Source organism: Mus musculus, chromosome 18 (assembly GCF_000001635.26).
Source record: "Mus musculus strain C57BL/6J chromosome 18, GRCm38.p6 C57BL/6J".
Lineage (NCBI taxonomy): Eukaryota > Metazoa > Chordata > Mammalia > Rodentia > Muridae > Mus > Mus musculus.
The window spans coordinates 33,112,018-33,138,078 of record NC_000084.6 but is presented as its reverse complement, the minus strand read 5'-3'; the positions used below and the strand labels follow the sequence as shown (position 1 = coordinate 33,138,078).

General features: G+C 41.3%; 1 protein-coding gene across 6 annotated transcripts in view; it reads right to left on the bottom strand.

The window, feature by feature from the left end:
- Positions 1 to 26,061, bottom strand: part of Camk4 (calcium/calmodulin-dependent protein kinase IV) — a 260,827-nt gene that overhangs the window by 57,689 nt on the left and 177,077 nt on the right. For all 6 annotated transcript variants that reach the window (XM_006525544.4, XM_030250297.1, XM_006525543.3 and 3 more), the window contains one exon: positions 8,246 to 8,318. In XM_006525544.4, the coding sequence (XP_006525607.1) occupies positions 8,246 to 8,318 (73 nt within the window). The remainder of the gene's footprint in view (positions 1 to 8,245; positions 8,319 to 26,061) is intronic.

The following is a 26,061-nucleotide window of genomic DNA, read 5'->3' as shown; positions in this document are numbered from 1 at the left end:
AATCAGATCAGATGCCCTGACTCATGCTCAAAGGGAAAGTGGGGAAAGAAGCTCTCACAATTTCCATCTTTCTAAAGATGCCTATGTTTCTCTCTCAACAATGAATATGACATCAGGGTGATGGATTCCATACTTCAAATGTCATCAGGTAAATCATATAACCCTTACAAAATGTATAACCATTGCTTAGCATGGTACTCAGAACTGAAGACAAATAGTGATTTACTTTAGTATTGATTCTTTTGTTTTTACTTCATTAACTTCTAGAATCACTCCTTACACTTTGAAGATGATGAACACGAGAAAACTACAAATAACAGCATGGATTTTGAGAATTTTTCAATAATTTCCTGTAAAATTAATCATACTATGATCTCTCAACGTTAAACGCATCTTTCTCTAGTCCACTTTATGATGCTGGAACCTGACATTGAAGCCACCGTTTTCCATTTCCGTCTGCTCCCTCTTGGCTTTGGCATGAGTTGGACGGGAGGCTGGAAGCTGGAGAAGCTAAGGGAACTTCTCCCTGTTTGCTTTCTGAGTCAGTTTTCCCAACCACATCTCTCTAAATCCCAGCTCTTGATCACCTTGCCATGGCATGTCACTCTGGTGGCACCAGTTGCTCTCTTTTGCCATTTTCCCGGTTCTCTGAGATCATCTCAGTTTCCCCAGCACATAATGGCTGGTCAGTCATTTTCAGAGATCTGAGTTCCAGCCTCTTTGATCCTCTAGGTTTTAATCATTGCAACTATCTCTTTTTTGCCCAGTGATAAGGGCATCTGTTTTCTGATATCACTGTCTCCACAATTCCTTCATCTGAAGATGCAGTTTGCCATTTCAGTACTTCAGTATCTTATCATCTATGCTTCACTTACTGAATCTCTAAATAAACTAAATCTGTTCCTTCCTAGGAAGAGATTTTTTTTTTTTTTGCCCCAGGAACTTGTATTTAATCTTTACAATGTTCATTGTGAGTGTGAGTGTGTGTGAGTGTGTGTGTGTGTGTGTGTGTGTGTGTGTGTGTGTATGCATACGTGATTGTGGTGCTTTTATGGTGTGAACCTGGGTGTATTTCGGCACACCTATATATGGGTATGTGGAGGCCTGAGGTTGATGTCAGGTGTGTTCCTCTATTGCTCCCCATCTTAGTGTTTGAGGCAGAGTGCCAAAAGCAACTAGGGGAGGAGAGAATTTATTTCATCATATACTTCCAGGCAACAGGTCATTGCTTGAGGAATGCCAGGGCAGGACCCTAGAGGCGGGAGTTGAAGCAGATACCACAGAGGAATGGTGCTTATTCATTTGCTTTCTCTGGCTTGCTCAGTTGCATTTCTTACATAGTCCAGATTCACTTGCCTAAGCCTGGTAGGGCGCACAGTGTGCTAGGCCTAACTACATCCATTAGCGATTAAGAAAATGACTCCCAGACATGGTTGATGGTCTAGACAACGGAAACAATGCCTCAAATGTGGTCTTCTTCCCAGCTGTAAAAGGTTTACAATGGACCTTAACTAGCATAAGGTCCCTCTCTGGAACTTCAGTTCAGTGACTAGCCAAAAGTCCCCTGCCCCAGCTGAGACTCCCGACTCAGGTCCTCACACATATACAGAAAACACTTTGCCCACTGAGCCTCTTCTTTCCATCCCCGACTACCTATTATTTTGATGCTTCAATACTCTATTTTTGCACCATTGTGAAGGTTTTAATGCTTTTCTTTACAATTCTTGGTCACCATTATCCCAAATTCTTATCAAAAAGCTCTGTGATAACAGATACAACAGTTTCTTAACCGTTTTCTCAGAGTTTTTAAAAATAATTTAGTGCTCTACTCCACACGTACAAGTGTCTCCAGGCTCTAAAGTCTTGCCTTTAAAATTGAGATGTACCCCAGAGAGCTGTGGCTAAAAAGAAGAGAAGGGATGTGGTACTTGTGGAGGTAAGCAGGGCATGGTGACATTTCGGAAACAGAGGTTCAGCAGGCAAATGATGATTACAGGAAAGGGACTGGCAACGGTGGCAATAGTGAGGGACATGGGAGGAAAGAACACTCCCTTGTTGTCCTTGTCATTTAAGGTTGGCTAGGGCAAGAAGACTGCTCCAGAATGTTCAGAGCAACCCAGACCATTTCACCAGTAACTATGGTGATTTATTTCAAAGAGAAATAACACTCAAGAAGACTTAACTATCTGTCTTAAACATGAAAGCTAAAGTAAATTTCAAATTTACTTACAGACTCTTATAACTGCTATGGAAGGGGAGAAAACAGAAGCGGCAACGGAATAGTCATAGAAACAGTACCATATACAGAGAAAGAAGATGGAGGCTGTGACATATGTTACGTAAGTGGAATAATTATACCTGTAACATATTTCCCGCAAGCTTCACGGGCTGTTTTCTGTTTCTGAGCTCCCAGCAGCCAGCCTGTGTGGTCTGTGGGAATGTGAGATGATAGAGGGTGACCTCTCTGCCCCATGCCCCTCACTACTGCCACAATTGCAGCTCCTTTCCTGAAGCCACCGTGTGCTTGCTGAGCCTGCTTCCCAAATGTCACCGTGCTCTGCTCCCTTCTGTCCACCAGTGCCACATCCCTTCTCTCTTTCGAGCCAGTTCTCTGGCATTTCTCAATTTTAAAGACATGACTTCAAATTACCTAGAGTCTCAAATGTTCCATTTTCATAGCTATCTATAGCTCTGTAGTCGACAATAAGCTATTTCGAAGATGCCAATCATTTCTCTCAAGTCTAAATTTGCTTTGCCTTCTACCTGTGAAACATTTGGGGAAAGGGTTTTAATTTTCTTTAGGTTAACCCTTAGTTTCAGAGATCTTTGGATAGGTTGTTTCAAGGATGTTTGCCCTGAATGTAGTAGTCTAGAATCTAAACGGGAACTCTGTGAATGGGTGAAAATCATACTTTGTAAACACAGGATTAACAGCATCCAGCTTAACTTTTCAGCCTCGAATAGAGGTCTTGGGCTTTTGTTTCACTACTCCAAGTGAGGCTTATCTGGAGCATCCCTGACTAGACCCACTGTTTCCTTAATCACTGTAATAACAATATGTGGGAAATTCTGATGCTAAGAACATCCATTCTCATTCATTGAGTGACACCAGGGTTTCTTAAGCCAGCTACCTGTTGGCATTGCTAAATTGAAGCATACCTACTGGAATAAACCCAAAGAACACTAGCCATATAAACAGATGAAAGCAACTTGAAAGAAGAACAGAAAAGTGTGGGGTCCACACTACACAGAAAATGAATGAAATGACATTAGGGAGCAGGGAAGGATTTCCTTCATGGAGACAATGGGATATTGCTTTGTTTCGCATGAAACGAGTAGGCCAGGTATCTCATTATACACTGAGAGAAAATCAGTGGAAACCGGGCTCCCACTTTTGTGGAATAAGGCAATAGACATTAAGCACAGACAAAGTAATGTACAATTTCAGATACCTGTAGGTTCACATAACACAAGGTATTGAACCAATATACAATTTCAGGTACTTGTGGGTTCATTAATACAATAACACACTGTATTGAACCAAAGCAGCTTGGAAAGGATGTGAAAGGCACAGTTGTAGCACAATGGACGGTCACTCTAAAGACAGAACCTTTTAGTGGGAACCAGGAAGCAGAATGGAAACCATGATCAAATGTGACAGAACAGAGAAAACAATTTCGAGATGGAAATTAGCTTAGTTCTTCCTAGGACCAGAAAAGGAGGCCAATGGGAGACACAGAAAGGGCAGTGGCAGTCAAGTGCCCTGAAAGTGGGGTGCAGGGAGAACCCTCAACAAGGAAGATACTCTGGGATACTCCAGGAACGTTTGATTTCCTTCTTCTGTCTTTTTTCCCTTGAGTCATTGTGTAGCCCAGGCTGGCCTAGAGCTCACTGTGTAGCACACACTCATTCAAACTCATTATGTTCTTGCTTCTGCCTGGGAGGTGTTAGGACTGCAGGCTTCCTCACCACACCCAGAGAGTTCTCGGTTGCCAGTGTGGCCTAATCATAGAAATTATTAAACTGGCTCATTACTGACATCGTAACTCCAGGTGAGGAGAGAGGATGTAATGCCAGCGTGTTACCCAGTTAGGTTCCGCAGTAGTATTAGAAGTAAATGGTAACCTGAACCAGGGATTAGTAATGATGAGAACAAATGGTCAAGTTCATGTTGTTGCCTGGCAACATTCAGACTGGCAAGATTCAGTGGGATGACCGGGAAATCACAAGTCCAGGATGAAGACTAGGATTTTAGCAGACAGCTGTTGAAGGCCACATCACCAAGGTGACACAAGCCCCATGGCCACTGCCAGAGTCCTGGGTTAGTGTTAGAGAAGAAAGGATTTCTGCATGTGCCTGCTCGAGGCAGTCTGAATACAAAGGGAAGAGATGTGAGAGTGAGTGTGGAAAGTGACACACTTGGTCACAGAAAGTTGGTTCTTGCAAGGCACACCGGGAGGGCTGCCTTCAAAATAAGATCATACTTAAAATGAGATCATGCTTATTAAAAAGAAAAAAAAAACAGGGATATTGGCACACATTTGTGTTTATTCATTTTTCTGTGTATGAGTGTTTTGTCTTCACATAGGCAAGTGCACCATGTGTTTGCACTGTTCCACAGGGGCCAGAAGAGGGCATCTGATTCCCCACAACTGGGTTTACAGACAGTTGTAAAGGACTCTGTGGATGCTGGAAACTAAACTGGGGCTCTCTGTGAGAGCAGCCAAGTGTCCATTATTGAGCCATCTGTCTGGTACTGAAATCGCTGTCTTCCAACAGCATATAACAGACTATCATTCAAGACTGCACCTGCGATGTAACATTCCATGAGGGACAGAGACAAGAACTAGCAGTGAAGAAAAGCAGCAGAATGGATAGTAACAGAGACATGGCTCTTGGTGTGTCAGCCTCCCTTGCAAAGAAACGGCTGACCCACTCCCCAGAACACTCGGCATCCCAGAACACGCCACACACACCCATAACTCCACACATCTGCGACACTCCACACTCCATTTTTTGCCCTGTCCAGAGCCTATTGGACTAGGAAAGGTTGTCTGACCCAAGCTGAGCCAAATGCAGCTTCTGCCTGAAAGCCTGCACTGGAGATCAAGTGGTATGTGTATCTACATAGAGGAAGGCTCAGACAGCTTTTTTTTTTTTTGGTGGCACGTTAACATAGGAAGATGTTGACCACGTCACTTTCTGTGAACAAAAACTGGTGACTGTTGTAAAAGAGAAAGAATGTGAGAACCAAGTTCAGTGTGCAAAGGGTCTTAGTAGCTCCAGCTGCTTGCCCAAGTTTCTTCACACCCCTCTGTAAACTTCCAGGAAATCCAACTCCCTGCTGCAGCTCCCTGCCCTGTATATTCTGTTATTTTTGCTAAGGTGAAGAGTAAGGTCACACGGAACAATTCCTTAGAGGATTATTGTGTATTGGAAAATAAGTGAAAAGCATGAGAAAAGGAGTTCCGTCAAGGGGAATCCTCTTGCTCCCTTCCTTACACCAGCCCATGGGTGACACTACACCACAAAGAGTCACTTGTGTGGTACCAACAGCAGGCGACAGAGGTAGAAACTTGAAAGCGTACAAAGCTGGGTAATCTATAAAGACTCTGCTTGGCTTTATAAAGCTCTCCTAACACAACTGTGCACACCCCCTGGATCACCAGAATATCTTGATTTTTAAACCTTTTGTTGATGTAATATGTAAAGCAAGCAAAAATATACTAAGTGTTCATAAGCTGAACATAACGATCAACCTTTATTTGTCCAGATTTATAGCATTTAGTAAAGAATCAATTTAATGCTCTGCTCTGTTGCTCTTTTGAACACCGCTCCGATTTGTAGACTTTCTCAGCCTTCCCCACTACCATGTTAGGGTGAAATGTTACGCCTGATTTAGAAGAGGAAATTTAGGCTTAAGAGAATTAAGGATATGCCCAAGCTCATGTACAAAGAAGCCAAACTCAGCTCTGAGTCCCAAAGTGCCTTAACTCCTGGCTGATTTGAGCAAGGTCTCCCAGCAACCCTGAAAGATTAAAAATAAGTCTTTAATATACACTTACTATTGCCATTATTGAACTCAGGCCTCCTCAGACAAAAGTGGTAATTACAAAAGGCAATTCTAGGTATACACTTAAGAGCAAAAATGAGAGGCAAATAGCAGCATGTGTTAGAAACACAAGCCAGAAAACCGTCTCAGCGATGAGTGAGATTGGGTTTGGGGACAGTTGAAGGGAAATTCAACTCAAGGTGAGAAGGGAGAGGTGAGGAGAGAATGGAAGCATTGGAAATTATTCCTAGTTTGCAAGCCTAAGAAACTGGGGTAAAAGTAACTTAGAATGTGTCTCTCTATATCTGTCTCTGTCTCTCTGTTTCTCTGTCTCTGTCTCTGTCTCTCTCTCTCTCTCTCTCTCTCTCTGTGTGTGTGTGTGTGTGTGTGTTTATGTGTGTGTCCCCACCTTTCTTTATATGATATGTATATCCATGCATGTGTTAGGATATGGCCAAGTGAGTGTGTGGGGTGGTGGAGAATGTAAATTGTCTTCTATTGCATACCTCCTGTTTATTTTTACAATCATATTTGTTCGCTTACTTAGTTTAGTGTATGTGTGTCCATATGTCATAATGTATGAATGCAGACTAGAGAATAACTTACAGCATTTGGTTCTTTCCTTCTACCATGTAGGTACTGGGGATACAACTCAGACCCTGGGAATTTGTAGCAAATGCTTTTAACCAGAGTCATATCAGCATCTTTGATCTTATTTTTTTTGAGACAGAGTCTCTCAGTGAACCTAAAACTCACTGTTGCTTCTAGGGTGACTACTGGCCAATGAGTTACCAGGATCAGCGTGTTTCTACCCCCACTGTTGTGGCTGGAGGCAATGCCTTGGTTTTAACATATGTACTGGGTATTTGAACTCTGTTCTTGCTTGCACAGCAAACATTCTTATCCACCGAGCTGCTCTCCAGCCTACTGTTTTTCCTGTGTGTGAAATGATCGGAACATGTATTTGTTTCTTTGGGTGATTTCTTAAGATAACAAACTGAAAAATAGTATATTTGACTGTAGAAGATTGTATAGATTTTTTTGTTATTATTTTTGTTTGAGACAGTTTCTCTCTGTAGCCCTGGCTGTCCTGGAACTCTCTCTGTAGACCAGACTAGCCTCAAACTCAAGAGATCTTCCTGTATCTGCCTCCTGAGTACTGGAATCAAAAGTGTGTGATTATTTTTTAAACTAATTCTGGTAAATATCCTCCTTTGGGACCTGTTCTGTATACTCAGAGAATAATTTTTTAGCTTTACACTCAACAATGAATCATTAGGATATTATAGCCAGTGACCAGAGCTGGACAGATGGTCTAGGAGCTCTTCCAGAGGATCTGAGTTCAGCGACAGAACTCAGGTAGGGTAGCTCACAATCATCTATAACTTCAGCTCCAGGGGCTCTGACACCCTCTTCTGGGCTCAGGACACACACAGACACATGTATGTGTACATATATATAACATACATGTGTATATACATGTATATAATATACATGTCATGTATGTTATATATATGTACACACACATGCACACACACACACATGCTATGGAGAAAATAGAAACTAGTGACTATATTGGAAGATTTTAGCTAACATAGTTGAACCTTCTTTCAACTAGGTAACAATTACCTGAAGTTCAAACCAAATTATGAAATTACATATTCATAAATGTGTATTTGCTTCTACAATTAATTTATAATGTTGTACACCAATACAAAATATCATCTCATATTCTTCCTCAAAAATAGCATTGGCAGGTTCATTCTTCTTCAAGTCCACTGCTTTATTTTAAAAGGAAAGGCAACAATCTCTATGCTTTAGGACCCATATGTATCTTACTCGACATTCTTCCATTTCCAATAAAACTGCATAAAACAATAAAACCAACAGAGAAATACACTGAAAACTGAGGAAGGAAATTCTAGAGGACAAATACGAACAGTAGATCCTAATATGAACTGGAGACAGAATGTGAATAGCTGGACAGAGCTGCAGGGTGGCACATCCTTAAGATGTGAGTAGCTAGTTTGTTATGTGCATTAATTAAGCATATTTTCTTGCGACACCTCATTCCCACACCTGCACTTGGCTTACACTGACATCACACAGCTGCACACAGCTGCACGGTTTGAACGATGCCTGTAACAGGCAGAGATGACCAATAGATAAACCCTCATGGTTGTTCTGACTTACAGCAACGGCCTCCAGGATCTGCTTCACCGCGTCAGCCGCATCGCGCTCACTGTAGTATCCCTTCTCCACAATCCTAGAACAATGAAAACATAAAATGCTGCTCAGACATGTACTTGTAGTTGAATGGGTACTAAAGGAAGTTAATCAGATCAATGTCAGAGAAGATACATCTGAACAATTGCAACAGCGTTTCCACCACCAGGGGAAAGATTCCACAAACAGCCATTCTAAAAATCTCAGCTTTGCTAAGAAAATGAAAAACATTCATTTTCTCTCGGCTTAACCTAGCCACTAGCCTTTCTCATTTTAGCCTTAAACAGAAAATCATTTTAAACATAAGCCAAAGTAGATTTTGTACTATATAGCCAGATTACTAATTCATGTGTGATCTTTATCTTTGTCTAAAGCCTTACTTTCTTTCATGTTTTATTATTTTAAAGCAAGTAGCATATATTCAAATGATGATAAATCTTTTAAAAATCATAGCATAATCACAGTATCATATTTGTAAAGTACAGCAAATCTTTTTTCTTTTTTTAATTAGATATTTTCTTTATTTACATTTTAAATGTTATCTCTTTTCCTGATTTCTCCTCCCAAAACCCCCTATCCCCACCCCCCACCCCTGCTCAACAACCCACCCACTCTTGCTTCCTAGCCTGGCATTCTCCTACACTGGGGCATAGAGCCTTCACAGGACCAAGGGCCTCTCCTCCCATTAATGGCCATCCTCTGCTACATATGTGGCTGGAACCATGGGTCCCTCCTTGTGTACTCTTTGGTTGGTGGTTTAGTCCCAGGGAGTTCTGAGGGTACTGGTTCGTTCATATTATTGTTCCTCCTATGGGACTTCAAACTCCTTTAGCTCCTTGGGTCCTTTCTCTAGTTCCTCCATTGGGAACCCTGTGCTCAGTAAAATGGTTGGCTGAGTGCATCCACCTCTGTATTTGTAAGGCTCAGGCAGGGCCTCTCAAGAGACAGCTATACCAGGCTCCTGTCAGCAAGCATTTGTTGGCATCCACAATAGTGTCTGGGTTTGGTGACTGTATGTGGGATGAATCCCCAGGTAGGGAAGTTTTCAGATGGCCTTTCCTTCAGTGTCTGCTCCACACTTTGTCTCTATAACTCCTCCCATAGCATTTGTTCCACCTTCTAAGAAGGTCTGAAGTATCCACTCTTTGGTCTTCCTTCTTCTTGAGCTTCAAGTGATCTGTGAATTGTATTCTGGGTTATTCTGAGCTTCTGGGCTAATAGCCACTGATAAGTGAGTGCACACCATATGTGTTCTTTTGTGATTGGGTTACCTCACTCAGGAGGATATTTTGTAGTTCCATCCATTTGCCTAAGACTTCCATAAATTCATTGTATTTAATAGCTGAGTAGTACTCCATTGTGTAAATGTACCACATTTTCTGTATCCATTCCTCTGTTGAGGGACATCTGGGTTCTTTACAGCTTCTGGCTATTATAAATAAGGCTGCTATGAACATAGTGGAGCATGTGCCCTCATTACATGTTGGAGCATCTTCTGGGTATATGCCCAGGAGTGGTATTGCTGGGTCCTCAGGTAGTACTATGTCCAATTTTCTGAGGAACCACCTAACTGATTTCCAGAGTGGTTGTGCCAGCTTGCAATCCCACCACAATGGAGGAATGTTCTTCTTTCTTCACATCCTCACCAGTGTCTGCTGTTACCTGAGTTTTTGATAGTAGCCATTCTGCATGATGTGAGGTGGAATCTCAGGGTTGTTTTGATTTGCATTTCCTGATGACTAAGGATGTTGAACATTTCTTTAGGTGCTTCTCGGCCATTCGGCCATTCCTCAGTTGAGAATTATGGGTGCCCTTGCATTTGGAGCATAAATGTTCAAAATTGAAAGTTCTTGATAGATTTTTCCTTTGATGAGTCTAAAGTGCTCTTCCTTATCTTTCTTAAAAACTTTTGGTTAAAAGTCTATTTTATCCAATATTAGAATGGGTATTCCTGCATGTTTCTTGGGACCATTTGCTTGGAAAATTGTTTTCCAGCCCTTTATTCTGAGGTAGTGTTTCCTGTATACAGCAAAATGCTGGGTCCTGTTTACATATCCAGTCTGTTAGTCTATGTTTTTTTATTGGGAAATTGAGTCCATTAATGTTAAGAGATGCTAAGGAATAGTGATTGTTGCTCCCTGTTATTACTGATGTTACTTTTATGTTTGTGTAGTTATCTTCTATTGGGTTTGTTGAAAAAAGATTACTTTCTTACTTTTTCTGCAGTGTAGTTTCCTTCCTTGTGTTGGTATTTTCCATCTATTATCCTTTGTAGGGCCGGATTTTTGGAAAGAAACTGTCAGATTTGGTTTCATCATGGAAAATCTTGATTTTTCCATCTATGGTAATTGAGTGTTTTGCTGGGTATAGTAGTCTGGGCTGGCATTTGTGTTCTCTCAGGGTCTGTATGAGATCTGCCCAGAACTTCTAGCTTTCATAGTATCTGGTGAGAAGTCTGGTGTAATTATAATAGGTCTGCCTTTTGTATGTTACTTGACCTTTTTCCCTTACTGCTTTTAAAATTCTTTCTTTGTTTGGTACACTTGGTATTTTGATTATTATGTGACAGGAGGAATTTGTTTTCTCGTCCAATCTATTTGGAGTTCTATAGGCTTCTTGTATGTTCATGGGCATTTCTTTCTTTAGGTTAGAAAAGTTTTCTTCTATAATTTTGTTGAAGATGTTTACTGGCTCTTTAAGTTGGGAATCTTTGCTTTCTTCTAAACCTATTATCCTTAGGTTTGGTCTTCTCATTTTGTCCTGGACTTCCTGGATTTTTGGGTTAGGAGATTTTTGCATTTTACATTTTCTTTGGCTGTTGTGTCAATGTTTTCTATGGTATCTTCTGCCCATGAGATTCTCTTTTCTATCTCTTGTGTTCTGGTTCTGTTGCTTGCACCTACGACTCCTGGTCTCTTTCCTAGGTTTTCTATTTCCAGTGTTGTCTCCCTTTGTGATTTCTTTATTGTTTCTATTTCCATTTTTAGATCCTGGATGGTTTTGTTCATTTCCTTCACCAGTTTGGTTTTGTTTTCTTGTAATTCTTTAAGGGATTTTTGTGTTTCCTCTTTAAGGTCTTCTACCTATTTACCCGTGTTCTCTTGTATTTCTTTAAGGGAGTTATTTATGTCCTTCTTAAATTCCTCTATTATCATCATGAGATGTGATTTCAAATCATGTCTTCCTTTTCTGGTGTGTTGGGGTATCCAGGGTTTACTGTGGTAGGAGAACTAGGTTCTGATGATGCCAAGTAGTCTTGGTTTCTGTTGCTTAAATTCTTGCACTTGCCTTTCACCATCTGGTTATCTCTGGTGTTAGCAGGTTTTGTTGTCTCTCACTTTGGCGTGTCCTTCCTGCAAGCCTGTGTGTAAGTACTCCTGGGAGACCAGTTCTCTCCAGGAGGAATTTGGGTGTGGAGAGCTGTGGTACAGGGTCAGCTCTGAGGTGCAGGCAGACACCAGAAAGATCCTGTCCCCAGCTGATCTTTGGTTCCTTTGTCCTGATGGCTCTGTGAGTGTCCCTCTTGGGCCAGGAATTTGAAGAGAAATGGTGGCCTTACCTGTGCTCACAGGTGTGTAGGCACTCCTGGGAAACCAGCTCTCTCCTGGTGGTATTTGTATATGTAGCTCTGTGGCATAAGATCAGCTCTGGGCACAGATGGAGTCTTGAAGACTCTTGTTCCGTCCCAGGCCACCCTCTTGGTTCCTGTGTGTCCTGAGGGTTCTGAGGGGGTTCCTCTAAGCACCAGTGGTGATCCTCCCCACACTCACAGTCCTGTCCACACTCCTGAGAGGTTTACTCCCTCCTGGCGCTATTTGTGTATCCAACAAATTTTTAATACACCCCATTGCAATTTTCCAAGTTCGTGAACATGTTAAATTTCTGGTTATTAGAATTTATCTTTAAATGAAATTTATGAAACTTTGGTAGTTACTTTTCAGAAAGTAACTTCATTTTGTTTTTGTTTCTTTTAAATATAACAGCAGAAACTATGCATTCTTAAAGTAGCTGATGGTAATAACTGAATTAAAAACTTATAAAATGTTTCAAAATTGGGAGATAAAGGAGGAAGAAATGTAGAATAGAACTGTTATGATAAAAATAAAAGAACATAAGAAAAGTTCTTAAATACTATAGCTATTAAGCTATCAAAAAGATACATTTCAATTTTTAATGATATTATTTTCCTCCTATCCATAAAAATGGTAAAACACAAACTCAATCTTTTAAAGGGATGAGGAGAAAATCTTCTAATATGCACCATTGTTTTATCATCTAGACACTTAAAATTTATTTTGTTTTTCCTATATATATGATCATAAGCACTCCTCCAAATCCTAGATTATACCCCTGAGGTATTTATTATTTGCTTCTTTAAAATCATTCTTATGAATATTACCTTACAACACTATATATGTTCTCCAATTCATGACTAAGTTAGGCAGTTAGGTCGACTTTCAAAAGCTTCTATTGAAATAATTTATTTTAAAGATTTATTTATTTATTTATTTAGTGTGTTGGGGTATGTATGTGGGGCGGTGACATTCTGTGGAAGTCAGAGAACAACTTCCAGGGACTGAACTCAGCTGGTCAGACTTGGCAGCAAGACTCTATCTGCGGAGGTAACTCACTGGTCCTGAAATCATTTCTTAGACTATATTTTTTGAACATTTAAAATTTAAGTATGAGGTTGGAGAGATGGCTCAGAGGTTAAGAACAGTGATTGTTCTAACAGATGTCCTGAGTCAATTCCCAGCAACTACACAGTGGCTCATAACCATCTATAATAAGATCTGGTGTCCTCTTCTAGTGTGCAGGAATACATGCAGCCAGAACACCATTTACCTAATAAATAAATAAGTCATAGATCTCTATATAAAACTGCATAAACGAAATCTAATAGAAGAGAAAGTGGGGAATAGCCTAGAACACATTGATACAGGAAGCAATTTCCTGAACATAACTCCCATAGCTCAGGCACTAAGATCAACAATTAATAAATGGGACCTCATGAAGCTGTAAAGTTTCTGCAAAAGGACATAGTCTATAGGACAAAATGGCAACCGACAAAATGGGAAACTATCTTCACCAACTCTACACACATCTAACAGAGGGCTAATACCCAAAATATATAAAGAATTCAAGAATTTAGATACCAATAACCCAGATTTTAAGAGGGAGATGCAGAGATAAACAGAGAATTCTCAAAAGAGGAATCTCAAATAGCTGAGATCACTTAAAGAAATATTCAGTGTCCTCAGTCATCAGAGAAATGGAAATCAAAATGACTCCGAGAATCTATCTTTCATCCATAAGAATGGCTAAGATCAAAAACTCAAGGAACAGCCCATGCTGACAACTCTGAGACTCCTCAATTGCTGGTGGGAAGGCAAACTTGGAGAAACACTCTGGAAATCAATTTGGTGGTTTCTCAGAAAACTGGGAATAATTCTACCTCAGGATCCAGATATAGTGCTGCTGGGCATATACCCAAAAGATGCTCCACCATACCACAGAATACTTGCTAAATTATACTCATAGTAGCTTTATTTGTAATAGCCAGAAACTGGAAACAATCCAGATGTCCCTCAACTGAAGAATGGATAAAGAAAATGTGGTTATTTTACACAATGGAATACTACTCAGCTATTAAAGACAGGACATCATGAATTTTGCAAGCAAATGGATGAAACTAGAAAATGTCCTGAGTGAGATAACCCAGAAGCAAAAGGACATGCATTGTATGTACTCAGTAATAAGTGGACAGTAGCCATAAAATACAAGATAACCATCCTACATTCATAGACCCAAAGAAGCCAAATAACAAGGAGGGCCCAGAAGGCCTTTTGAATCTTACTCAGAATGATAAATAAAATAGACTTTGGAAGTAGATGGAATGAGGTAACTGGGTGAGAGAGGGTACAGAGAGGAGCAGAGTGATCAAGTGTAGGGAGAGTCAGGGAGAGAGAACAGAAATAGAGGCAGAGGGTTGTGGGGGGAGGGAATTTCTAGGATGTGCCAGAAACCTGGGAAGCTGGGAGGAGTCTATGGGGGTGACTCTAGTTGAGACTCCTAGCAATAGAGGATATGGAGCCTGAAGTGGCCACCTCTTGTAGCCAGGCAGGATGCCCCCCACCCACAAAACCTTCACCAAAATGTGTCCTGCCTACAGGATGTGCAGGGACAGAGATGGAGCAAAGAAGGAGGGAATGGCCAAGCAATGACTGGCCCAATTTGAGGCCCATCTCATGGGCAGGAACCAATCCCTGACACTATTAAAGATACTCTGTTTTGCCAGTAGACAGGAACTTAGTGTAACTGTTCTTTGAGAAGCATCACCCAGTAGCCAATGGAAAGAGATGCAGAGACCAACAGTCAAACATTAAATAGAGCTTGGGGAGTCTTGTGGAAGAGTTAGGGGAAGGATTGGGAGCCTCAAAAATGACAGGGACTCCACAGGAAGACCAACAGAGTCAACTAACCTGGGCCCTTGGATCTCTCAGAGTCTGAACCACCAACCAAAGAACATACATGGGCTGAACCTAGGCTTCCCCACTTATGTAGCAGATGTGCAGCTTGTCAAGAAGGGGCTGTCCCTGATTCTGTTGACTGCCTGTGGACCTACCCTAACTGAGCTGGCTTGCCCTGCCTCAGTAGGAGAGGATGTGCCTAATCCTGCAGTGACTTGATGTTCCAGAGTGGGGTGATACAGAGTGGAAGAGGAAGATGTCTGAGGGTGGATGGGAAGGAGGGGAGCTGCGATCAGGCTGTAAAGTGAATGAATGAATGAATGAATGAAGTTTACAGAAGTCTGAGAAAAAAGAAAAGGGTTTTCCGTGACAGAGAAGGCTGAGCATTTTCACTACCATGTCACCGCCTCTCCACTTTGTGCTTTATGTAGAGTTTGTGATGTCATCATCACAAAGGTGACAGATGGCTTCCCTATACACTCTACCTGCAATATCAGGCTTCCTATAGTTATGTTTGAAGAAGAGAATTGTTACAAAGGTGATGGAGAATGACAACTGATAATTAGCTTTCTTTGAAACCTTTTAATCTTACCCCAAGATGGTAAAATAATTTACTTCATGACCTTCAATTTTTTTTTTATTTCCCTCATGCTCATTTGTTCAGATTAGAGCTTTATCACAACTGTTTTGTGGCACCCTTCCATGGTTAAGAGAATTAGGCTTACACAACTATGCACTATTCTTTCTAGTTGTCTATCAAATACACAGTCCTTACAGATATCAGTACATTTGGAAACGCAATACTCTACCAGTTAGAATTTCTTTATTGTACTTTGGTGTAAGTTTCAAGCTGTGACCTAAGTGAAGTGTTTATGTATATTTATTTGAGTATAATATAGAGGTAAGTTCCTGGTATGAACTGAATCTTTGTATGCTTTAAAACTTTGTATGTCAAACCCTAATGGCTTATGGACCTGTCTAAGGAATCAGATGTTAGGAAGTGGACGAGACTTTGGTAGATAACTGGATCACAAGGGTGAGGCTGTCACAAATGAGATTAGTGCTCTTATAGAGGAAATGTTACCCTTTATACCACATAGAAACATAGCATGCAAACATCTTCAGAAATTCAGAAATCAGCCCCTAACCAGATGCTGATCACTGACATCTTAATATTGCACTTCCTAGACTCAAGAAATGTACATTCAATTTCTATTGAATATAAGTCACCTAGCCTAAGGAATTTTGTTTTAGCAATATTCATAAACTAGTGCAGTATCTGGGTTTCAGAACAAAGACTTGTCTGGATATTCCAGAACTGTTTGGATGGAGGAGTGACCTACCAGTAAAATAATTCATCTAACATTCAGACAGTTGCATTTACTCATTTAATAAACATATGGAGTGACGATGGTGTGTAGGGTTCTCAGGAGCAAGTGAGACATGCTCTTTGCACAGATGGGCTCTTTCTTATATAAGTAAACAGAGCAATCAATGGTCTAACCAAATGCTGTGATGCAAGCATTGGGGGTGGGGAGGCTGGCTAGAGAAGTCTGAGAAAGGTAGTAATCTAGGTTAGACCTCTTGTGGGAAGACAGATGTCTCAGATTAGACCTGAAAAGTGAACCTAAGTTTCCTAGATGTCAAAAGGGGAGGGAATAGGGCTGAGAGTGAATGAGGGGTATGGGATCAATAAAACTAGGAAACGTGTCTGCCCAGTAATAGCGCTGATGAATAAGTGGAGTTTTTATAAGTTGGACAGTAAGGTAAGATAATTATGTCACAGAAATTGCACATTTAGAGGTTACTGCTTGTCTCCTGTAAGCATGTAGATGTATGAGCGAGCCTTTTCCCTTCCTCGGCCATCATTCTTCTATATACTATTCTTGACTCTCCTGTGTATATTTCCACATGGTGATGTCATCTACCAGAGGACCTCGTCACTACTGAGTAGATTTTGATGTCATGCTCATTGGATTTACAAACGGATTTACTATTAAAGGTTTTCTTCATTGTAAAAAAATGTAAACAAGGCTACAGAAGAAATAGAAAATGAGGATGGGTAGAATTATTCAACAATACACCTTCCTGTGTAACACAAGCCTGGTACTTTTTGGAAGTAAAGAGAATTAAGTTTGATTTGGTCCATGTGAGATTACAGATAGTAAAGGAATTATCATGGATCTATATACTCATACATAAATAAATATGATATGTTAAGTCAGAGCTTATGTGATGGAGTGATTTATCAGTTCTCTAATGAGGAGCAGAAGCATCTCTTAAACAGGTACACACAGCAAAGATACAAATTTCTGCGGCATCTTCTACCTCACCTCAACCTTATTCTCCATGGTTTATCTTGGTCCCTATGACCCTTCCTCTGTTTCTTGTCTGGAATCCTCTGGCTAAAAGGAATTTTGTTCTCAGGCAATGTTTAATCTTTGTCACCGGGTTATGTTTCTGAGTTTCAGACACTTCATTATAAATATTTTATAAGTTGAGCTGACTGCCCAGAAAGCTTGAGACAGACTAGTTAAGGTAAATAGCACCAAACTCTTTATGACAAATATTGGTTAATAACAGAACTCTGATGATAAATGAAGATATTAATGGCCAAGCAAAGGAAGATGAAGGTGATGTGTGGACAGAACCGCTGTGGGACTTGAATCATTCACAGAACTTGGCAGCAAGCACTGCTCATAGGAGTCTATCAATAATTATTCACAGCATCATGACTAATCGCCAAATGAATGGATGTCAGAAAAATTTCAGGCTGAGGCCATCTGGACAATCCCTTGGCAGGTGTTCTTATCACCACGAGCAAATGCACTGGACCAGAAGTGATACCCATCCCAGCCATCCCAGCCATCTCAGCCCTAGTCCTGGAGACATTGTCATTGCTTCTTGAGAGAAACCCAGTAAACAGGAGGGTTCTAAGTTCAAATCTACACCATTTAGATGTGACTGCAAGACTGTAAATTTTTGAAACTTATTTTAAACAATATCAAAATGATTCAAATTCAGCAACACAGAAAGCTTGCTTCATAAAGTGACATGCATTCCACTATATACGTTAGCTGATACCTTATTAAAAATGGCAGTGAAATTGAACATGACTGGGAAGTCAAGGGATTATAGATCTATGCAAAATATACCAATGAATTTGATTTTCAGAAATAATGAAAGTATTCAATCACTGTGAGGGCAGTAGAGATTAAAAAAAGAAAGGAAATAATTTTGCCCCCATTTTTTGTCTCGATATTGAAGCACTTTCATTTTCATGCTCTATAAAATATTTGGAAAGTGGTTAAGTTGCTACCAGAATTTTAAGATCATTTTCAAAGGCCCAAGCCATATGACTGGTCTTCATGACACAACTCCATACCACTCCATTGTTAGCTAGGCTAGAAGGCTCAGAGCTAAAACAAAACGTCTCCCAGTATCTTTACGACAATCTATCCCTAGACTACACTTCCTACAGGATGAGAGAGTGAAAAGGAGCACGGGGCACCTTCCCTAGGCTCTTTGCTGCAATATCCTCGGCCCCTAACAGCCTTCCTTCCTTAAGTACTGTGTTGTCTACTTTGCTGCTTTGCGGCTCTGGTCCACACTGGCCACTTCTACATAGTTGATCTATTTTTCTTCTTATCTTTTTTTCTTTTAAAATGTAGGATAAGAAAATACGGGCAGCACGTATTTCTCTCTGAGGACCTGATATAATGCATGACTCTGGTGCATCTGATCCTCTCAGAGTAATTGCCTCAAATTGAGTTGAGCGCATCTCCATGGCTGCAGTTAACAGAGGCACTGCAGATGAACAGCACAAATCCTGTTCCAAGGCCTCAGACTTCCTGGCACACAGATTAGCAGCCCTACTGCCCTGAGCACCAATCACAGCTCTTTCTCAAATGACTGGGCTATCAGGTAGCTGTAGGTTCATGGGAAAAAAAGACATTGAGCCGATGAAAATGTGCGCCGGAGGATCGAGTGTCGTAAGATAAAAGCCACAAATAACGTGAGCTTCAGGAATCAAATCTCAGTGGATAACAGCACATCACCGTGCTGTGACATATAATAGTCGATTAAAGTGGATATTTCTGTGTCTCAGCATAAATGTGGTTTCCATTATGGGCTTCATTTGCCACGTTTGCACATTTCATTGACGGCATCTTCATTTATATGCTTTCTTCAAGAACCAGAGAGGGTTAAACTCTTATATTCAAAAAGCAGTTTCAAAGCTACCACTAGCACCTGTGGTGTGGGAGCTCTAGGGAGGGGAGCAGGTTGTGGGTCCATGTAGGCACTGGCTGGAGAGTTGCCCTGCAGGAGAAGGAGAAGGGCAAACCAAAGTGCAGGCTTGGGGATGGGCCCAAGGGATCTCTGGCCCAATTCTTTCATATTAGAGATGAAAAGTCTGACACGGAGGCTCTCTATAAATTGCTGGAGAGCACATTGTTCACTCGACCGTTCACTTGACAAATATCTCACCACTGTTTGCTTTCTGCCTGGCTCAGCATTTGAAATGGAGACTAAGAAACACACTACCCACCCCACCTCCTGCCAGGGCACTGTGCTTTGGGTATGATTCTGCCTGGGAAGGCCCTTGCCTCTACCCTCTACCTGATAATTTCTAGTTCCACATATAAGAGTCCTAGTTTTACTTCAAATATTTTTATATTGTGGCTTTCTTTACTGGTGTCAGTATAATTTCATTTGGAAGATGCTGACAACATTAAACATATCTGAGTCCAAATCAGTTTTCCTTTCTTTTTCCCAAACTTGAGTTCCTTGGACATGGAGGCAATGTAGGAGCGTTAACATGAGAGAAATAAAGCAGGTAACGAAGCCAGCCAGCATGGTGGGGAGATGCCAGGTTGTAAGTGGATATGTTGGACATATTTAAAAACATATTTACTTGAACTAAAATAATCAAGTAGCTTTTGGGCTTCCATGGTTAAAGTCTTGCTTCGAAATGAAGAAGAGGACACTTTAATGATAGGGGAGTCCTTTGCTATGGAAAAGGAGATGTTAAGGTTACAGAGGGCAGAAGCAATAAATAAAAATGGACAGAGGTGTGCTGGAGAGATGGCTCAGAGGTTAAGAGCACTGACTGCTCTTCCAGAGATCCTGAGTTCAAATCCCAGCAGCCACGTGGCGGCTCATAGCCATCTACAATGAGATCTGGTGCCATCTTCTGGCCTGTGGTCATACATGCAGACAGAATACTGTATACATACATATAAATAAATAAATAAATAAATAGGCAGAGGGATGTTTGAGAACTGCTAGAAGAAAGAAGGAGAAGGAAGGAGGAGAAATCGGTACTGATTAGGTTCGTGGTTAGCCAGTTCGCAGAGGATTGGGGCTGAGAGAGACAAAACTTAGAACTTAGGATGCATAGAAACTTGATGAGTTCATCTGAGCCCTGGTGGATGAGCAGTGACAATGGGGAACCCCAGTCAACACCCCCAGCCGACCATTAATTCGCTTCCCCTCTTCACTGATAACCTGGTGGCCAGGGTGGCTAACCTAACAGTAATGTAAATGTTTAAGGGAAAGGTGGAACCTGAGAGATGGATAAAGGAAAAGGACTCTGGAAATAGATTAAGAAGAAAGCACTTGGAGCTGGAGAGATGGCTCAGCAGTTAAGAGCACTAGCTGCTTATCCAGAGGTTCTGTGTTCAGTGCCAACACAGTGGCTTGTGAGCATCTACAAGGAGTTCTGATACCCTCTTCTCACATACAGGTGTACATGAAGATAGAGTACTCACATACATAAAATAAATAAATAAAACGAGAGAGAGAGAGAGAGAGAGACATAATTGAAAAGGCAGAGATGAGCCCAAAGAAATAAGTGATGTCAAGACCTTTTTAGAATATGGGAGCCGGGCAGTGGTGGCCCACGCCTTTAATCCCAGCACTTGGGAGGCAGAGGCAGGTGGATCTCTGAGTTCGAGGCCAGCCTGTTCTACAGAGTGAATTCCAGGACAGCCAGGGCTACACAGAGAAACCTTGTCTGGAAAAAACAAACAAAAAAAACAAAAAAAACAAAAACAAAAAAAAAAAAACGGAATATGGGAAAGAAAGCCACTGACCCAGGTCAACCTACAAATAAGCATTCTACCTTAGTGGGCACTCAGGCCTCCACAGACACTTCTGGCCTCAGTCCATTCACTTTTATACATCACCATTTCTCTCTCCAAGTGTTCTTCTCCATCAGACATTGTTAGGGGAAAAAATACCACGGCTCCAACAACAACGGAAAAGCAGTCCATTAACTGTCCAATTGTTTATGATCCAACCTGCCCCCTCTCCTTGCTCCCCTCCCTGCTCTCTCTCCCCATCCCCTCTCCCTGCTCCCCTCCCTGCCCCCTTCTCCCTGCCCAAGCAAGCCCCTGCCCTGCTGTACCAGGAAACATGCAGTTCTCCTGGAAATCCCACATAATGGAGACTATAGACTACAGTCATCCGTGTTTGCTTTGCCCAGCAGAGTATCTGAGGCTCTTCTGTGTTGCAGCGAGTTTCTATTGACAGGACGATATTTAGCTGTACATTTTGCTTGTTCAGTCAACAGCTGGTGGCATCTGCCTTATTTCTTCTCTTGTAACATGCCACGCTTTGTATGCAGGCAGCCCTAGGATCTGCTGTACTGGCCCCAAGGAAGGACAAAGGAAAGCCTGCTGCTCTTGTTGCTACCTATGACCTTTTCTATGATGGGAAAACAAAACTTCCTTTCTCCCTCTAACCCAGGAGGCCCAGACGGTTTACCAGCATCCATGAAAGGGCAAAGATCCACTATCTAAGTAAGGTAGAATCGAATCTGTCAGGGCAGGAGTTCCTTTAACTTACTCTTTCTCCAAGTTATCTAATCTCGTGGGACTTTGACTTCTGCATCATTTACCATTCTTTCTGCTTCTGAGGAAAGGTGCTAGTCTTACCCTAACAAGTTTCTTAGACTCCTGGTAACATCACCAGGGCTTTCTCTGGAATGTTCTTCTGAACACGCATCCCCTTTTCCAAGGATCTCACCTGCTTCATGTAGGTTCCATTCTATTAGAAAGTTAGCATGTTCCCAAGGCTTCATCTTAAGATAATAACCAAGTCTCCCATGTACATTCCAACTATCTCACCTCCACCATTTCCTTTATATCCAAGCTCTTACACAAAGCATGTGATGTAGCTGCTCAGAATCAGAGTACACATTCGCTTGGCATGTAATCATAAAACCACATAATGAGATGTACTTGAAATATCCATATCTAAAACGAGTATATGCATATCAGCTCTCAGATTAATCTAATGTTTTAGTAGGACAATTTGATATTTAGCTATAATTGTCAACTTGATGGAATCCAGAATCTCCTGGGAGACAGACCTCTGGCCATATTTGTATGGGATTATCTCAATGGCATTAACTATCTACCTTTGCTAGCACTGTGTCCCGACTGAGCTCCTGGGATGTGGAACAGAGAGGACTGAGCAGCAGCACCCCCGCATGACTCTTTACCTCGGGACTGCGCACACAATGTGACCACATGCTTCAGGCTCTTGTTGCCTTGACTTTCTCTCATGACATATGCTACCTTCGACCTGAGAAGCAGAATAAGCCACCTTCTCCCTTAAGTTGATTTTGTACTCTGTCATGGTGACAGAAAAGGAGATGTACACAGAAATAATGTCAGACAACATTCTGGGGTTTTATTTTGAAGTAAGACTATCAACAATAGCTCATGCACAAGGAGCATGACGTGATAGAATAGTCATAGGCTTTGGAAGACCCCAGGCTTGGATTGAGTCTTCTTTGCTATTAGACTTCTAAGCTGCGTGATTGAATGGAAGCTGAGGTGCTTCTCTGATCCCTAGTTATTTGGTCTCTAAAATGTATATAGCAAGACCTGGATAGGGTCTGTGTTGCTTGGCGTAAGACCATTCTAGAAAAGTGCCTTGTGCAGATGCTGGGATCCCAGGGTGTAAAAGACATGGTTCTCACCGTGACTGGTCATCCTTTATAGAAGTCAAGATATCATAGAGTTTCACTTCAGAGGATTAACTTAATGACTAATTTTAGGGAAACAATCTTTATTAGTCCAGACTTTTCCTGAATTTGGTTAATTCTGTTATCAACCATGACACCAACCTGAGGAAACAGGGCAATGAGTAATTCTGGAGATTTTGGTAACAACAATATCAGTTAAAATCCCAGGAGTGTTCAGGCAGGTGGATACACTAGTCTTGATCATGCAACTGATAGCAACTCACAGGCTAAGTGCATTGTTCTGAAATAGTTAACCTCTTCCTTGTTTATAGACGCTTTGTGACTTACTAAAAGAACAGTTTAAGTTTCAGAAAGTACAGAAAAACAAATTTAGAGTCAGAGACATAAAATTCAAGCATGAGTTTCCAACATACTAATATTTTCTTTAGCTCATAGTCCTGGAAAAAGAAAAAAGAAAAGGCCCCACAAGGCCAGAAAACTGAATGGGCTAGACACAGCTTTACAAGACTAGTCCATACAACTTGGATTCTCCACAGGTAAAATCAACAGCAGTTCATTCTCTTGGCTAGGATGTGAGACTGAATACCTAAAGGAAGACTGTAAGATATCACATGGCAAAAGGTTCCTTCTGAAAGGCAGCTGGCTGCTGGATCCAAGACCACTTATGCTAGCAATTATGGAGAGATGGCTCAGCCACTAAAGGTTAGGCTCACAACCAAAAAAATATATTTACTAACTCATTATTTCCATATCTACCTAGCAAAGGAACTCCTTTTCATTCTACTTTCTTCTGGAGGTTGCTTTTTTTTTTTTTAATAAGAGAAAAACACACTGGTATTGTTAAAAGAATTGTGAACCACATAGGAATGTCTGTGTTCAGCAATGGAGGTTAGGCACACTCCTAGCAAGAAAATGAAACACACTAAATAAAATAAACCTAGCTAACTATTGCTGGCTATAAGAGGACACAGACCCAAAGGGAGAAGCTTCTACTGCCATTTTCCTAAACCAATATACTTGTACTCTAAATACTGATCCTAATACTTACCGGTCCTAACTACATACAGATAAGTAGAGTTCTTACCCCTCATCAAACAGGCTTCTTTTGGGGACAGATGAAGACAATTACATAAATCCACAGATGGTCAAAATGAACAGAATGAGTGACCCCAGAAGAGAGGTGACAAGAACCAGAGGAACAGGATGCTTGCTAAAAGATAGAGTCTTCTAGACATGACAGGGAGGCTGTAACTATGGAGTTTCAACAATATGGTTGCCTAAAACGGGCTTGCATAATGATAACACCAGTCGATATGCCAATATGGTTGGGAAAAATCTTACAAGATCTCACCCATAGGAAAGAGATGGAGAAACAGTTTTACCCAGAGATGAGCTTTTAAACATATGTACATAGTAAAGGAAATATGCCATGTGTGTACGCCAATAATGTGAGCAAATTACACATGAGAGCACTCAATGAACTTAGTAAGGAGTGTGCATGCACACTCAGACAGAGAAAAAGATGCCATGGATTTAAGAGGGCATCAGTGAGGCAGGGGAGACAGGGAGAGACAGGGAGAGTAGTAACAAGGAGGGCTGAAAATCATGTATAAAATGCTAAAAAATTAAAAATAAATTAAAAGCATTTAAAGTTCTGTTTGAAGACACCAGAGATCAAAAAGGAAGTAAAACTTCATCCAGCGGAGGGATCTATAGCTCTAACTATATATGTAGCAGAGCATGGCCTTATCTGGCAGCAGTGAGAGGGGAGGCCCTTGGTCCTGTGGAGGTTTGATGCCCCAGCACAGGGAGATGGTAGAAGGGTGAGGTGGGAGTGAGTGGGTGGGTTGAGGACCACCACTTTTATAGAGGCAAAGGAGGAAGGGGGTAGGATGTGGGATTGTGGAGGGGGAAACAGGAAGGAGGACATTTGAAATGTAAATAAATAAAATAACCAATAAAAAAAGAGATTTTTTTCTAAAGCCAAGGTCTGCTAGGGTTCCTTTCCCCTTCTTCTGGTGCTGAAGAAAGAGCTGTCAGACTAAGGAGCTGCCCAGAGCTGAGGGACAGAATTCAGCATGTAAGTGGTGCCAGGGAGGAGGTGTCCTGCTAAAATTACCTGGTTGAACGTGTAGACCTTTAAAGGATCAATGGATCTTTGCCAAAACCAGAAAGGGCCATCAGGGGATTACCTTTTAATCAGCCCGGTGCCTTTTCATATTAAACTGTTTTGTTTTTATGTTAAAAGTTAAAGAAAAACAAATCTGCTGATTTTGAAGAGTCAACCATCCAAATCTCTATGTGCTACAATATCTATGTACAGTGTTTGACATTGGTAAGCAAAACCTTACAAAGAAGGAGGAGGAGGAGGAGGAGGAGGAGGAGGAGGAGGAGGAGGAGGAGGAGCAGGAGGAGGAGGAGCAGGAGCAGGAGCAGGAGGAGGAGCAGGAGGAGGAGGAGGAGCAGGAGGAGGAGGAGCAGGAGGAGGAGGAGGAGCAGGAGCAGGAGCAGGAGGAGGAGCAGGAGGAGGAGCAGGAGGAGGAGCAGGAGGAGGAGGAGGAGGAGAGGAGAGGGAGGAGGAGGAGGAGGAGGAGGAAGAAGAGCAGCAGCAGCAGCCAGGACAACAAAACTTACAGGGAATACAGGTATTGGAGTTATAAGATGAAATTGGGTGGAAAGGGGGGCAGAAGGCACCTTTAAGGCTAATTAGCAGTCCAAGGATACTGATGGATTGGCTGGAGGTAAAATACAGCCATTTCTGGAGAGAGAACAAAGAAAGAAAACTGATCTGAAAGCTCCAAGTTTGCTCAGTAAGACAGTTTACTGAGAGGAAACGTAAGGTTTTAGCAGTTGTGATAACACTGAGAAGAACTGAACTCTGGGGACTTTATTTTCCCGGTAATATAAGAATTATGCAGACTTTTATATAAAATGTATGGACATGACTTTTCTAAGATAGAAAAGGCATTGATTTTATTTCAAAATCCCAAATCGTTTATCCTGTGTGTTTCTTATTTAAATTCAACAAGAATACTGCTTCATTTTTTATAAGCATCACAGAACAGATCTTTTCTAATAAAATCCAAGCACCTTGACTCTAATGCACTAACATGATTATCCCTCCCTCAGCTGCTCCCAGCCTGTTCAGTAGTTACTACTTGAGCCACCACTAGACCAGGAATAACTTCTCATCGTTGCAATTCAACAAATTAGAACTTGACCTAAGTGCACAGAAAGAAACAATATTAGAGTTTTTTAAATCTCTCAAGGAAAAAGAAAACTAATAGACTGACTAATAATGAAAAATTTATTTCAAC